Source organism: Piliocolobus tephrosceles, chromosome 6 (genome assembly GCF_002776525.5).
Source record: "Piliocolobus tephrosceles isolate RC106 chromosome 6, ASM277652v3, whole genome shotgun sequence".
Taxonomy (NCBI): domain Eukaryota; kingdom Metazoa; phylum Chordata; class Mammalia; order Primates; family Cercopithecidae; genus Piliocolobus; species Piliocolobus tephrosceles.
In genome coordinates this window covers 33,301,087-33,315,832 of record NC_045439.1, presented here as the reverse complement: position 1 = coordinate 33,315,832, position 14,746 = coordinate 33,301,087, and the positions used below count along the sequence as shown (strand labels likewise).

General features: G+C 42.6%; 1 protein-coding gene across 6 annotated transcripts in view; it reads left to right on the top strand.

Moving 5' to 3' along the window:
• PSEN1 (presenilin 1) overlaps window positions 1-13,763 on the top strand; it is an 86,500-nt gene extending 72,737 nt beyond the window's left edge. For 2 of the 6 annotated variants that reach the window (XM_023183193.2, XM_023183203.2), the window contains 3 exons: window positions 648-821; window positions 6,713-6,831; window positions 9,248-10,488. In XM_023183193.2, coding sequence (XP_023038961.1) covers window positions 648-821; window positions 6,713-6,831; window positions 9,248-9,403 — 449 coding nt within the window. In that variant the 3' untranslated portion in view covers window positions 9,404-10,488. Of the gene's footprint in view, window positions 1-647; window positions 822-6,712; window positions 6,832-9,247 lie in introns of all 6 variants that reach the window. The other 4 variants (XM_023183166.2, XM_023183184.3, XM_023183215.2 and 1 more) reach the window with 4 other exon arrangements.
• Window positions 13,764-14,746: the final 983 nt, after the last annotated feature.

Sequence of the window (14,746 nt, the reverse complement as noted above, 5' to 3'; positions counted from 1 at the left end):
AAGAAGAAATGTATTCTTCACATGACAGGAAGGCCTGAGGTGTAGGCATTTGAAATTTGTAGGGTTGGTTAATTTGGTGGCTCAGGGATGTTTTCAAGTAGCCCAACTTCCTACTCTACCATCACTAGTGTATAGGCTTGGTCTTCAGCTTACTGCTTCTGATGGTCATGACAGCTGTAGTTCTAGGCATCATATCTAGATAAGGCAACATTCAGGCATAGAAGGGGACTTTATTTTTTCCTTTAGTCTCTCTTAAAGAGTGAGAAAAATTTCCCCAGGAATCCCAGCGGACTTTGCTTCACCACTCATAGGTTCATACCAAGTTATAACCCCACAGCCTTAAGAGCTTTTGTTAGGAAGAGGCTTGGTGGGATTACCATGCTTGGCTTGGATTGGTCAGGATTTACCACCAGAGTCATGTGGGAGAGGGATGGGAACCCAAACAATTCAGGATTCTGCCCTCAGGAAATAAGGGAGAAAATAGCTGTTGGATAAACTACCAGCAGGCACTGCTACAGCCCATGCTTTGTGGTTTAAGGGCCAGTTAGTTACAATGACAGTTAGCTAGTTACTGGTTCCATGTAATTTTCGTAAAGGTATTAAATTTTTCTAAATATTAGAGCTGTAACTTTCACTTTCTCTTGAAGGCACAGAAAGGGAGTCACAAGACACGGTTGCAGAGAATGATGATGGCGGCTTCAGCGAGGAATGGGAAGCCCAGAGGGACAGTCATCTAGGGCCTCATCGCTCTACACCTGAGTCACGAGCTGCTGTCCAGGAACTTTCCAGCAGCATCCTTGCTGGTGAAGATCCAGAGGAAAGTATGTACATTGCTCTATGTTGCAAAGTCATGGATTCCTTTAGGCAGCTACATTATCAGCCTTTTTGAGAATAAAATGAATTGAGAGTGTTACAGTCTAATTCTGTGTTACATGTAACTTTTATTTGGAAATATCAGTAATAGTGCCTTTTTGTTGTTGTTTGTTTGTTTGTTTATTTATTTATTTATTTATTTATTTATTTATTTATTTATTTTTGAGACGGAGTCTTGCTGTGTCTCCTGGGCTGGAGTGCAGTGGCCAGATCTCAGCTCACTGCAAGTTCCGCCTCCCGAGTTTATGCCATTCTCCTGCCTCAGCCTCCGGAGTAGCTGGGACTACAGGCGCCCGCCACCTCGCCCGGCTAGTTTTTTGTATTTTTAGTAGAGACGGGGTTTCACCGTGTTAGCCAGGATGGTCTCGATCTCCTGACCTCATGATCCGCCCGTCTCGGCCTCCCAAAGTGCTGGGATTACAGGCTTGAGCCACCGCGCCCGGCCTTTTTTTTTTTTTTGAAACAGAGTCTCTCTCTGTCGCCAGGTTGGAGTGCAGTGGCGCGATCTTGGCTCACTACAAGCTCCACCTCCTGGGTTCAAGCGATTCTCCTGCCTCAGCCTCCCCGAGTAGCTGGGACTATAGGCATGTGCCCCATGCCCGGATAATTTTTGTAGTTTTAGTAGAGATGGGGTTTCACCATCTTGGCCAGGCTGGTCTTGAACTTCTGACATGGTGATCCGCCCGCCTCAGCCTCCCAAAGTGCTGGGATTACAGGTGTGAGCCACTGTACCCAGCCTCCCTTCAGTCTTTTTAAGTTGGCATTTTACAGCCTGACCTTTTGGCATTTATTTTGTAAAGTAAAAGATTTTTTAAAAATTATTCCAGGCCGGGCGCGGTGGCTCACGCCTGTAATCCCAGCACTTTGGAAGGCCGAGACGGGCAGATCACGAGGTCAGGAGATCGAGACCATCCTGGCTAACATGGTGAAACCCCGTCTCTACTAAAAAATACAAAAAAACTAGCTGGGCGAGGTGGCGGGCGCCTGTAGTCCCAGCTACTCTGGAGGCTGAGGCAGGAGAATGGCGTAAAACCCGGGAGGCGGAGCTTGCAGTGAGCTGAGATCCCGGCCACTGCATTCCAGCCCGGGCGACAGAGCAAGACTCCGTCTCAAAAAAAAAAAAAAAAAAAAAAAAATTATTCCAATAAGCCTTCATGGCTGTAATACATTTGTCTACAAAAATTTTATTAATATGTCTCTGCTGTAGAGAGATCTGTGGATTTTCATGATACAACCTTATACATTATTCCTTTTGTTGACAAGTGCTATATTTTATTAATTTTAAAGAAAATCAAAGGGATTTAGGATATTGGCAGAAATGCAAGTATTTCTTCAGTGTCTAAGATGTGTTGCCACTTAATAGATTTAAGTTAATGCTTAGGGCTTCTTAGGAACATGATCGGCCACTAAAGCCCCTTGGTTAGGGCTCAGTCATCTCTTCAGTTAGTCTTAGAGATGTGGTCCATTGAATAAGACTTTAGCATGTTTTCCAACTAAGTTATTTTTGGTTTTCTTGTTTTTGCAAGAGTGAAACTTGATTAAAACATTACAACAAGAATATTAAGTAGTTTTAAAGAAACACACACCTAGGTTCCTTAGTGTCTTTAATCATTAGTCACTAATTATTATGACCTTGACATATCCATCAGTTTGAGGAGAACACTTTTTACACCTTGTCCTCAGTCTTTTAACTGAGTCAGAACTTTCACTGGGCATATTCATGACTTTACTGCTTGGCTGAGTTTTCCAGATAGCAAAGCCCAGCTGCAGCCTGTGACTTTCACACTCCTGGGAAAGTAGATGTGTCTGCCTGCTCTTACAGCAGGCTTTAGCTTGCCTTTGCTGGGATTTTGTTCTGCTCTCAGTTACCACCGTAATTAGGTTGCCTCTTCTACTTTCCTCTTTTCCCACAGGCACCAGGAGCCAGAAGAAATAATATAATAGTTGTTGATCAGAGCAGCAGCATAATTCTTTCATGACTGCCTTTTCTAATTTGAAGATTCCCTCTCCTGAGAGAACTCCTTGTGTCCTCCTCCTCTTCATCTCCAACTTTTTTTAAAAAAAGTGAAACTCAAGTGTTGCCCCTTCTAACTTCAGTATTTTCTTTCTCTGAAGCCAATACAAAGTAATAACGACGTGCTTCATCATCTTAGCATTCAGCACACATAGCACCATCTCTGATGGTGTGAGTATGTTAAACCAGACTTACAGGTATTTACCAAAAGGTTCAGTTTACACTAGAAGTCAGTTGCTAAAAGACAAATGTCTTCCAAAGCAACCTGTTAAAAGTCAACATTTAACATTTAATTAGAAAACTGATCAAAAGATCTGACTGTATAGTTCTCCAGAGAAAATGTAAAAATGATCTGTAAACACATAAAAATATACTCAAGCATCATTAGCCATCAGGGAAATCCAAATCAAAACCACTTTATACTCACTAGATTGGCTATAATAAAAAAGATAGACAATAACAAGTATTGGTGAGGATGTGAAGAAACTGGAATCCTCATACACTGCTGGTGGGAATGTAAAATAGTATAGTGATTTTGGAAAACAGTTCGGTAGTTCTTCAAAAGATTAAATATGACCCAGTAATTCTACTCCTAGGTATATACTCAAGAGAATTAAAACATATGTCAACACAAAGACACGTATTCAGTGGTCATAGTAATATTGTTCGTAACAGGCAAAAACAGAAAGCACCCACTTGTCTATTAACTGATAAGTGGATAATAAATGTGGTATATTCATACAGCAGAATATTACTTGGTTATAAAAAGAAACAATCTATCAGTAGTACACTTAGGATGAGCCTGTTACTGGCATGTTGGCTGTGGGAAGTATATCTTGAAACTCACTAAAAGACCAACTACTGCTGGTCGCAGTGGCTCATGCCTTGTAATCCCAGCACTTTGGGAGGCCAAGGCAGGCGGACCACCTGAAGTCGGGAGTTTGAGACCAGCCTGACCAACATGGAGAAACCCTGTCTGTACTAAAAATACAAAATTAGCCCAGTGTGGTGGTGCAGCTACTTGGGAGGCTGAGGCAGGAGAATCACCTGAACCCGGGAGGCGGAGGTTGCAGTGAGCTGAGATTGTGCCACTGCACTCCAGCCTGGGCAACAAGAGTGAAACTCCATCTCAAAAAAAAAAAAAAAAAAGACCAACTACCTTCACAATGAATAAAAATGTCTTACATTTCTAATTAAAATCTTTGTTCAGTTTTATTATTGAGCTTTAAAAAGGAAGGGAATTCTGACATGTTACAGCATGCATAAATCTTGAGGACATTGTGCTAAGTGAAATAAGCTAGTTACAAAACGAAAAATACTGTATGATTCCACTTACATCAGAGTAGTCAGAAAGTAGACTGGTGGTTGCCAGGGGTTAAGGGGAGGGGAAATGAAGAATCGTTTAATGGGTGTAGCGTTTCAGTTTTACAAGATGAAAAGAGTTCTGTGGATGGACGATGGTAATGGTAGCATAATGATGTGATTGTACCTAGTGTCTTTGAACTGTTCACTTAAAAAAGGTTAAGATGTTAAACTTGATGGGTATCTTACCACAGTTAAATTTTTGTTTTTTATTTTTTTGTTTTTTGAGACAGTTTTCGCTCGTCACCTAGGGTGGAGTGCAGTGCCCGGATCTCAGTTCACTGCAAGTCTGCCTCCCGGGTTCAAGCGATACTCCTGCCTTGGCCTCCCGAGGAGCTGGGACTACAGGCGCACATCACCACACCTGGCTAATTTTTGTATTTTTAGTAGGGACAAGGTTTCACCATGTTGGCCAGGCTGGTCTTGAACTCCTGACCTCAAGTGATCTGCCCACCTCAGCCTCCCAAAGTGCTGGGATTACAGGCGTGAGCAACTATGCCCGGCCAAAAAAAGTTTTTTAAATACCACTAAGAAGTGGAAAATAAGGCCAGGTGTGGTGGCTCATGCCTGTAATCCCAGCACTTTGGAGGCCGAGGTTGGTGGATCACCTGAGGTTTGGAGTTTGAGACCAGCCTGGCCAACATGGTGAAACCCCATATCTACTAAAAATACAAAATTAGCCGGGCGTGGTGGTGCATGCCTGTAATCCCAGCTACTCAAGAGGCTGAGGCAGGAGAATTGCTTGAAACCGGGAGGTAGAGGTTGCAGTGAGCCGAGATCACTTAAAAAAAAAAAAAAAAAAAAAAAGGAAAATAAGCTACCAGCTGAGAGAAAATATATGCAAATCATATTGAAGTCCCATTAAAGGACTTGTATTTAGGATAAATAAAGGATACTTACAACTTAATAAGACGATAGCCCAAATTTAAGATAGGGAAATGCTTTGACTAGACATTTTACCAAGAGATACATAATGGCTAATAAGCACATGAAAAGATGCTCAACATCATTATTCAGAGTGACTAGAATCAGAAAGGCTAACAATACCAAATGCTGGTGAGGATGTGAGGAAACTGGAACTCTCAATTGTTGTTGGTGGAAATGCAGACTGGAACAGCCAGTGTGGAACGTGATTTGGCAGTTTATTAAAAAGCTAAAAACCTGGCCGGGCGCGGTGGCTCAAGCCTGTAATCCCAGGACTTTGGGAGGCCGAGAAGGGTGGATCACGAGGTCAGGAGTTCGAGACCATCCTGGCTAACATGGTGAAACCCCGTCTCTACTAAAAAATAACAAAAAGCTAGCCGGGAGAGGTGGTTGGTGCCTGTAGTCCCAGCTACTCGGGAGGCTGAGGCAGGAGAATGGCGTAAACCCGGGAGGCGGAGCTTGCAGTGAGCTGAGATCCGGCCACTGCACTCCAGCCCAGGCAACAGAGCGAGACTCTGTCTCAAAAAAAAAAAAAAAAAAAAAAAGCTAAAAACCTAAACTTGCATGGCCCAGCAGTTGCACTCCCAGGAGTCTACCCAACGGAAATGAAAACAATCTGTCCCCCACAGAGACATAGACATAAATGTTCTTAGCAGCATTGTTCAGAATAGCCCCAAATTGAAAACAATCCAGGTGTCCATCAACTGGTAAATGGATAAACAAACCATATAATGGAAAACCATTCAGCTTCCAATAACTTCCAAGAAACTGTAGACACTTGGCAGTATCATGGTTAAATCTCAGGAACATTATATTAAGTAAAATAGGGCAGGCGTGTATTGTATGAGATAAATCATAGCCTAATGAAGCTGTTTTTAAAAATAAGATGATAGGCTGGGCGCGGTGGCTCACGTCTGTAATCCCAGCACTTTGGGAGGCCAAGGTGGGTGGATCATGAAGTCAGGAGTTCGAAACCAGCCTGACCAACATGGTGAAACCCCCGTCTCTGTCAAAAATACAAAAATTAGCCAGGCACGGTGGCATGCGCCTGTAATCCCACCTACTCAGGAGGCTAAGACAGGAAAGTCGCTTGAACCTGGGAGGCAGAGTTTGCAGTGAGCCGAGATCATGCCACTGCACTCCAGCCTGGGCCAGAGAGCAAGACTCCATCTCAAAATATATATATATATATTAATTAATAAGATGATAAAATAATGCCTATCTCAGAATTCTTATAAGGACTTCTTAGTGCGTGCTGGGTGTAAACTATATATTCAATAGATGACGATTATTACTTATTATTGTTATTGATAAATAACAGCAGCATCTACAGTTAAGACTCCAGAGTCAGTCACGTAGAATCTGGAACTCCTATTGTAGAAAACAAAAAAAGAAAGACACAGCTGAAGCCTAATTTTATGTATCATTTACTGACTTCTCTCATTCATTGTGGGGTTGAGTAGGGCAATGATATTTTTGAATTGTGAAATCATAGCAAAGAGTGACCAACTGTTGTATATTGTAATCTTTCCTTTTTAGGGGGAGTAAAACTTGGATTGGGAGATTTCATTTTCTACAGTGTTCTGGTTGGTAAAGCCTCAGCAACAGCCAGTGGAGACTGGAACACAACCATAGCCTGTTTTGTAGCCATATTAATTGTAAGTATACACTAATAAGAATGTGTCAGAACTCTTAATGTCAAAACTTTGATGACACAGTCCCTTTAAGGCAGTTCTGTTTTAACCCCAGGTGGGTTAAATATTCCAGCTCTCTGAGGAGCTTTTTGATCATTGGACCTCACCTTAGTAGTTCTCTTCCCTGGCCACATACTAGAATCACTTGGGAGCTTTTAAAACTGTAAGCTCTGCCCTGAGATATTCTTATTTAATTTAATTGTGTAGTTTTAAAAAGTTTCCCAGGAAATGCTGGTATTTCTGTTTGGGAACCGCTGCCTCAAGCCTAGCAGCACAGATATGTACCAAATTAGCTCTGTGAGGTCCGTCTTACAGGGATAAACGGATCCTCCCTTAGTCCCCAGACTTAGTCACTGAGAGTTTGGTGGTGGTTTTGCATTTAATGACACAGCCTGTAGCATACAGTGTTACTTAAGACATCAAGCATCTAGTGAGAGGAGCTAGTGCCATGCATGATCCCACATAGATCTTGCTGATAGTGCAACAGCATGAACCCTGAAGCTTTCAAAACTATGATTTTTTTTTTTTTTTTTTTTGAGACGGAGTCTCTGTTGCTCAGGCTGGAGTTGAGTGGTGCAATCTCGACTCAACGCAACCTCCGCCTCCTAGCTGTAAGTGATTCTCTGCCTCAGCCTCCCGAGTAGATGGGATTACAGGCGGCTACCACCATGCTTGGCTAATTTTTGTATTTTTAGTAGAGACAGGGTTTTACCATGTTGGCCAGGTTGGTCTTGAACTCCTGACCTCAAGTGATGTGCCTGCCTCGGCCTCCCAAAGTGCTGGGATTACAGGCGTGAACCACTGCACCTGGCCTTTTTTTTTGAGACAGAGTCTTGCTCTGTCGCCCAAACTATAGTGCAGTGACATTATCTCAGCTCACTGCAACCTCTGCTTCCTAGGTTCAAGCAATCCTCCTGTCTCAGCCTCCCAAGTAGCTGGAATAACATATGTGCACCACCATGGCCGGCTAATTTTTGTATTTTTTTTTTTTTTATTTTTTGAGACAGAGTCTCGCTCTGTCGCCCAGACTGGAGTGCAGTGGCGCGATCTCCACTCACTGCAAGCTCTGCCTCCTGGGTTCACGCCATTCTCCTGCCTCAGCCTCCTGAGTAGCTGGGACTACAGGCGCCCGCCACCGTGCCCAGCTAATTTTTGTATTTTTAGTAGAGACGAGGTTTCACCGTGTTAGCCAGGGTGGTCTCGATCTCCCGACCTCGTGATCCACCAGTCTCGGCCTCCCAAAGTGCTGGGATTACAGGTGTGAGCCACTGCGCCTGGCCTAATTTTTGTATTTTTAGTAGAGATGGGGTTTTGCCACATTGCCCAGACTGGTCTCAAACTTCTGACCTCAAGTGATTTGCCTGGCTCGGCCGCCTTAAGTGCTGGAATTACAGGCATGAGCCACTGTGTGCAACCTAAAAACTATGATTTAAGTAAACAACCCATAAAATATTTCTTACTGCTATTTTTACTAAAGATTTTTACTAAAGATATCTTGGCCGGGTGAAGACTTTCTAGTGTTTCTGTAACTAGGGTAAAAAATGAACTCTATTATATGGCTGCTCTGTGTTTACAAGAAAGCAGTATACTCCTCATAAATAAACTTTTAGTTTATTTTATTTTTTAAACACTGCAACCTCGGCATGCTTCATGGAGGGGCCTGCGTGGGAAGGATGCTCCCGCTCAGCATAAAGAATGCTCTTCACCTCTGGGTTTTTAACTAGCCAAACTAAAATCACAGAGGCCAACACAGTATTTAAGATAGAAATTTCTGTGTCTTTTAACTTTTTGTTTTTTTGTTTTTGTTGAGACAGAGTCTTGCTCTGTCGCCCAGGCTGGAGTGCAGTGGCTGGATCTCAGCTCACTGCAAGCTCCGCCTCCTGGGTTTATGCCATTCTCCTGCCTCAGCCTCCCGAGTAGCTGGGACTACAGGCGCCCGCCACCTCGCCCGGCTAGTTTTTTTGTGTGTGTATTTTTTTAGTAGAGATGGGGTTTCACCGTGTTAGCCAGGATGGTCTCGATCTCCTGACCTCGTGATCCGCCTGTCTTGCCTCCCAAAGTGCTGGGATTACAGGGTTGAGCCACCGCACCCGGCCTTAACTTTTTTTCAAAATAGTTTTACTTATTTTCAGATTCTATTTATTTCCTAGAATTAGGGGATGAAATAACAATGTGTGCATAGTGAACCCTGTGAAACAAAGAAAAGCTAGGTTTTTTCATAGCTCCTCTTCCAGATTGAATGAAACATCTGTTCTAAAATTTAACCCTAAAGGAAAATATTCAGTTAACTATGTTAAAAACTAAGACTTGTGATTGAGTTTTGCCTGAAAATGGTTTCATAATTATGTGTGAATGTGTGTCTTTCCCATCTTCTCCACAGGGTTTGTGCCTTACATTATTACTCCTCGCCATTTTCAAGAAAGCATTGCCAGCTCTTCCAATCTCCATCACCTTTGGGCTTGTTTTCTACTTTGCCACAGATTATCTTGTACAGCCTTTTATGGACCAATTAGCATTCCATCAATTTTATATCTAGCATATTTGCGGTTAGAATCCCATGGATGTTTCTCCTTTGACTGTAACAAAATCTGGGGAGGACAAAGGTGATTTTCCTGTGTCCACATCTAACAAAGTCAAGATTCCCAGCTGGACTTCTGCAGCTTCCTTCCAAGTCTTCCTGACCACCTGCACTATTGGACTTTGGAAGGAGGTGCCTATAGAAAACAATTTTGAACATACTTCATCGCAGTGGACTGTGTCCCTCGGTGCAGAAACTACCAGATTTGAGGGACGAGGTCAAGGAGACATGATGGGCCCGGAAGTTGCTGTGCCCTGTCAGCAGCTTGACACTTGGTCACAGGATGATTTCGCCGACACTGCGGACTCTCAGGACTACCGTTACCAAGAGGTTAGGTGAAGTGGTTTAAACCAAACGGAACTCTTCATCTTAAATTACACGTTGAAAATCATCCCAATAATTCTGTATTAACTGAATTCTGAACTTTTCAGGAGGTTCTGTGAGGAAGAGCAGGCACCAGCAGCAGAATGGAGAGGTGGGCGGGGGCTCCAGCTTCCCTTTGATTTTTTGCTGCAGACTCATCCTTTTTAAATGAGACTTGTTTTCCCCCCTCTGTGAGTCAAGTCAAATGTGTAGATTGACTTTGGCAATTCTTCTCAAGCACTGACACTCATTACCATCTGTGATTGTCATTTCTTCCCAAGGCCAGTCTGAACCTGAGGTTGCTTTATCCTAAAAGTTTTAACCTCAGGTTCCAAATTCAGTAAATTTTGGAAATAATACAACTATTTCTCATCAATTCTCTTATCATCTTGAAGTCAAATTTGGATTTTCCACCAAATTCTGAATTTGTAGACGTACTTGTAGGCTCACTTGCCCCAGATGCCTCCTCTGTCCTCATTCTTCTCTCACCCCCACACAAGCCGTCCTTTTCTACAGCCAGTAAGACAGCTCTGTCGTGGTAGGAGATGGTCCCATTATTCTAGGGTTTTACTCTTTGTATGATGAAAAGAATGTGTTATGAATCAGTGCTGTCAGACCTTCTTCCACAGCAAATGAGATGTATGCCCAAAGACAGTGGAATTAAAGAAGAGTAAAATGGCTGTTGAAGCACTTTCTGTCCTGGTTTTTTGTTTTTGTTTTTGCTACACAGTAGGTCAGAATTCGAACTAATAGCCAAAAGCTGGTGAATCATGAACTAGTTGTATCAACAGAAAGCAAGAGTTTGGGGAAAGCCATATTTAATTTGGTGAACTGTGGGAGAACCTGGTGGCAGAAGGAGAACCAGCTGCCGAGGGGAAAGAGAAGGGGCCTCCAGCAGCGAAGGGGATACAGTGAGCTAATGATGTCAAGGGGGAGTTTCAGGTTATTCTCATCAGCTCCACAATGGGTGCTTTGTGGTCTCTGCCCGCGTTACCTTTCCTCTCAATGTACCTTTGTGTGAACTGGGCAGTGGAGGTGCCTGCTGCACTTACCATGGAGTTCAGGCTCTGGGCAGCTCAGTCAGGCAGAACACACAAACAGCCATCAGCCTGTGGGCCCAGGGCACCTCTGGACCAAGCTTTGTGGGGCAAAACCTTCTTCACCACAGAGAGCCCGTAGCCATGCTGAGCAGACCATAGGCGTTTATGAGAAACTTAGTTTCCTCCTGTGGCTGAGGAGGGGCCAGCTTTTTTCTCTTTTGCCTGGTGTTCTCCCTCCCAATCTATGATATGATATGACCTGGTTTGGGGTTCTCTTTGGCATTTAGAATATTTGTTTTCTGTCCCAGGATATTTCTTATAAGAACCTAACTTGAAGAGTAGTATGCGAGTACTGAGCTGGGTTTAAATTAAAATTGGCTTATATTAGTCAGTCAAAGACAAGAAAAGTAAGAGCTATACAAAGAAAGGGGGATTTAAAGTAGTAGGTTCTATCATCTCAATTCATTTTTTTCCATGAAACCCCCTTCTTCCAAGATTCATTCCTTCTCTCAGACATGTGCCAGCATGGGTATTACTGTTGAGAAAGCACAGCTACAGCAAAGCCACCTGAATAGCAATTTGTGATTGGAAGCATTCTTGAGGGATCCCTCATCTAGAGTAGTTTACTTGTGTAAGGATCCCAAATGTGTTGCACCTTTCATGATAAGTTTCTTCTCTGAAGAGGGTACATGGGGTGTGTGTGTTTAAATCCATCGTATTACTGATTGTCCTTGTAGAAAGATGGCAGTTATTCTGTCTCTTTCTCCAAGTTTGAGCCACATCTCAGCCACGTGATAAGACAGTGTACAGAGAACCTATCTTTCCTTTTTTTTTTTTGTTTTTTAAGGACAGGATTTTGCTGTGTTGCCCAGGCTAGACTTGAACTCCTGGGCTCAAGTAATCTACCTCAGCCTTCTGAGTAGCTGAGACTGCAGCCCATCTTATTTCTTTAAATCATTCATCTTAGGCAGAGAACTTTTTCATCAAACATTCTTTTTAGAATTAGTCCAATCATTCCTAAAACATCCAAATGCTAGTCTTCCACCATGAAAAATAGATTGTCACTGGAAAGAACAGTAGCAATTTCCGTAAGGATGTGCCTTCACTCACACAGGACAGGCGGTGGTTATGGAGTCAGGCAAAACCAGCAATAGAGTATGACCAGCCAAGCCCATATGCCTAATAAAAAGAAGGAAGACAGGAAGGAAGGTAGCCACTAAGAGTCTGGGTCTGACTGGGCTACCGAATAAAGGGTATTTATGTACAGAATGTCATTACATGCCTATGGGAATACCAGTCATTTTTGGAAGATTTGCAGATTTTTCTTCAGAGAAGAAAGGCTCACTTTCCTGTTTTTGATTCTCACTAGGTTAGTGTGTGGTCCTAGAATCACAGCTCTGACTCCAAATGATTAAATTTCTTAATCAGAAAAAACAGAAGCTTTCTAAGCAACTTGGAAGAAAACAGTCATAAGTAAGCAATTTGTTGATTTTACTACAGAAGCAACAACTGAAGAGGCAATGTTTTTACTTTTAGGCTCCGGGATTCCCATATTGTAGTCTCTGTACTTTTAAAAACCCTCCTTTTGCAATAGATGCCCAAACAGATGATGTTTATTACTTTTTCTTTGGCCTCAAACAGTGTAGGTATTCTTGATATAATTTGTAGAATGTGAAATATAAGTTTAACTACCAAATAAGGTCTCCCAGGGTTAGAGTACTGCAGGAAGCCTTTGATCCCAACCCCCAGGCTTTGTATATTTGATCATTTGTGATCTAACCCTGGAAGAAAAAGAGCTCAGAAACCACTATGAAAAGATTTGTTCAGTGTTTGCTGTGATCCCGTAGGTTCTGGAGTCTAAGAATGTAAAGATGAATAAGATAAATTCTCAGAATGTAGTTAATAATCTCTTGTTTTCTGGTATATGCCATCTTTCTTCAACTTCTCTAAAATATTGGGTATTTGTCAATAATCACTTTTAACAGTTACCTTTACTGAGGGCTTGTACATTGATGTTATGAAAGTGACTTGATTGAGAAGCCAATCCATTCAGCAAAGTACTCCTTTTTCTCTAAATTTACTGTTAGACATAAGGAACGGTTTGACCTGCCCTTCTCACCTCCAAGGGTATTCTGAACATTGAATTTGGAAAGAGACTTGAAAATTGTACATTTGGTTTTGCCTTTGGGATGGAAACTATCATATAATCATTATTAGTTTGAGCCTAGAAGTGATCCTTGTGATCCTCTCACCTCTTTAAATTCCCACAACACAGGAGATTAAAAACAGAGGTTTCAGCTCTTCATAGTGCTTTGTGAAATTGCTGGCCAGAGTGTACCAACAAGGCTGTCATTGGGCTCAGAGCTCAGAGTCATCCGCATGTGATCATCTCCACAGTCCTCTCCTCTAACGGGAAACACCTCAGATTTGCATATATAAAAGCACCCTGGTGCTTAAATGAACCCCTTTCTTGAACATCAAAGCTGTCTCCCACAGCCTTGGGCAGCAGGGTGCCTCTTAGTGGATGCTGGGTCCACCCTGGGCCCTGACATGTGGTGGCAGCATTTCCAGCTGGTCTGCGTAGCAGGGACGATTTCCCAGAAAGCAGTTTTCCTTTTGAAATACGTAATTGTTGAAACAAGGCAGTTTCAAAATCAACTGCCTATAGTAGCACGTACAGGATCGTCTTGTTTACGGTGCCCTTGGTGGTGCTGGGATGAGGGCTTCAGCGGGATCGTTTGCTCTCACATGTTGTCTGGCTTCTGCTTCTGTGGACACTGCTTTGCACTTAATTCAGACAGACTGTGAATATACCTTTTTTATAAATACCTTTCAAATTCTTGGTAAGATATAATTTTGATAGCTGATTGCAGATTTTCTGTATTTGTCAGATTAATAAAGACCGCATGAATCCAGCTGTGCTAGTTTTCTTATATGAAAGTATCATAATGTATAACTGTAACTCAGAGAACTGTCTAGCACTTATCAAGAAACAGTTTAGAATACAAAAATTGGCCGGGCACGGTGGCTCAAGCCTGTAATCTCAGCACTTTGGGAGGCCGAGACGGGCGGATCACGAGGTCAGGAGATCGAGACCATCCTGGCTAACATGGTGAAACCCCGTCTCTACTAAAAAATACAAAAAGCTAGCCGGGCAAGGTGGCGGGCGTCTGTAGTCCCAGCTACTCCGGAGGCTGAGGCAGGAGAATGGCCTAAACCCGGGAGGCGGAGCTTGCAGTGAGCTGAGATCCGGCCACTGCACTCCAGCCCACACGACAGAGCGAGACTCCGTCTCAAAAAAAAAAAAAAATAGAATACAAAAATTAGCTGGGCATGGTGGCAGGCACCTGTAGTCCCAGTTACTCGAGAGGCTGAGGCACAAGAATCGCTTGAACCCGGGAGGTAGAGGTTGCAGTGAGCTGAGATCTCACCACTGCACTCCAGCCTGGGCGACAGAGCGAGACTTCGTCTCAAAAAAAAAAAAAAAAAATATATATATATATATATATATATAGAAACAAATGCATTGTTTCTATTCTTAACTCATAAGAAAGTGGTATGGATTATAGCATGCCACACCTCTGAAGAATGTAATATTAAATCTGTTTATAAAAACCTCAAAGCAGCTATCCTTTACATTCTGAAAGGTACTTTTTCTAACAACTTTCACACTAATGTAAATGTGTCAGAACAAACTATAAACTTATAAGACATGTATGTTGTACAGTGCAGATAAGTGCTGGAGGATTATTTTTTAAAGAAATTAGGTAGGTCACACTAATGAGAGAAAGCAACATTACTTTATTGACCTGGTAGAGCATAGAATGTCCTCTCCATCCCCAAACTTGACAAAACCTTTTGTTTCTAAACGATAAGTAACATAGAATGTTGGAAATGA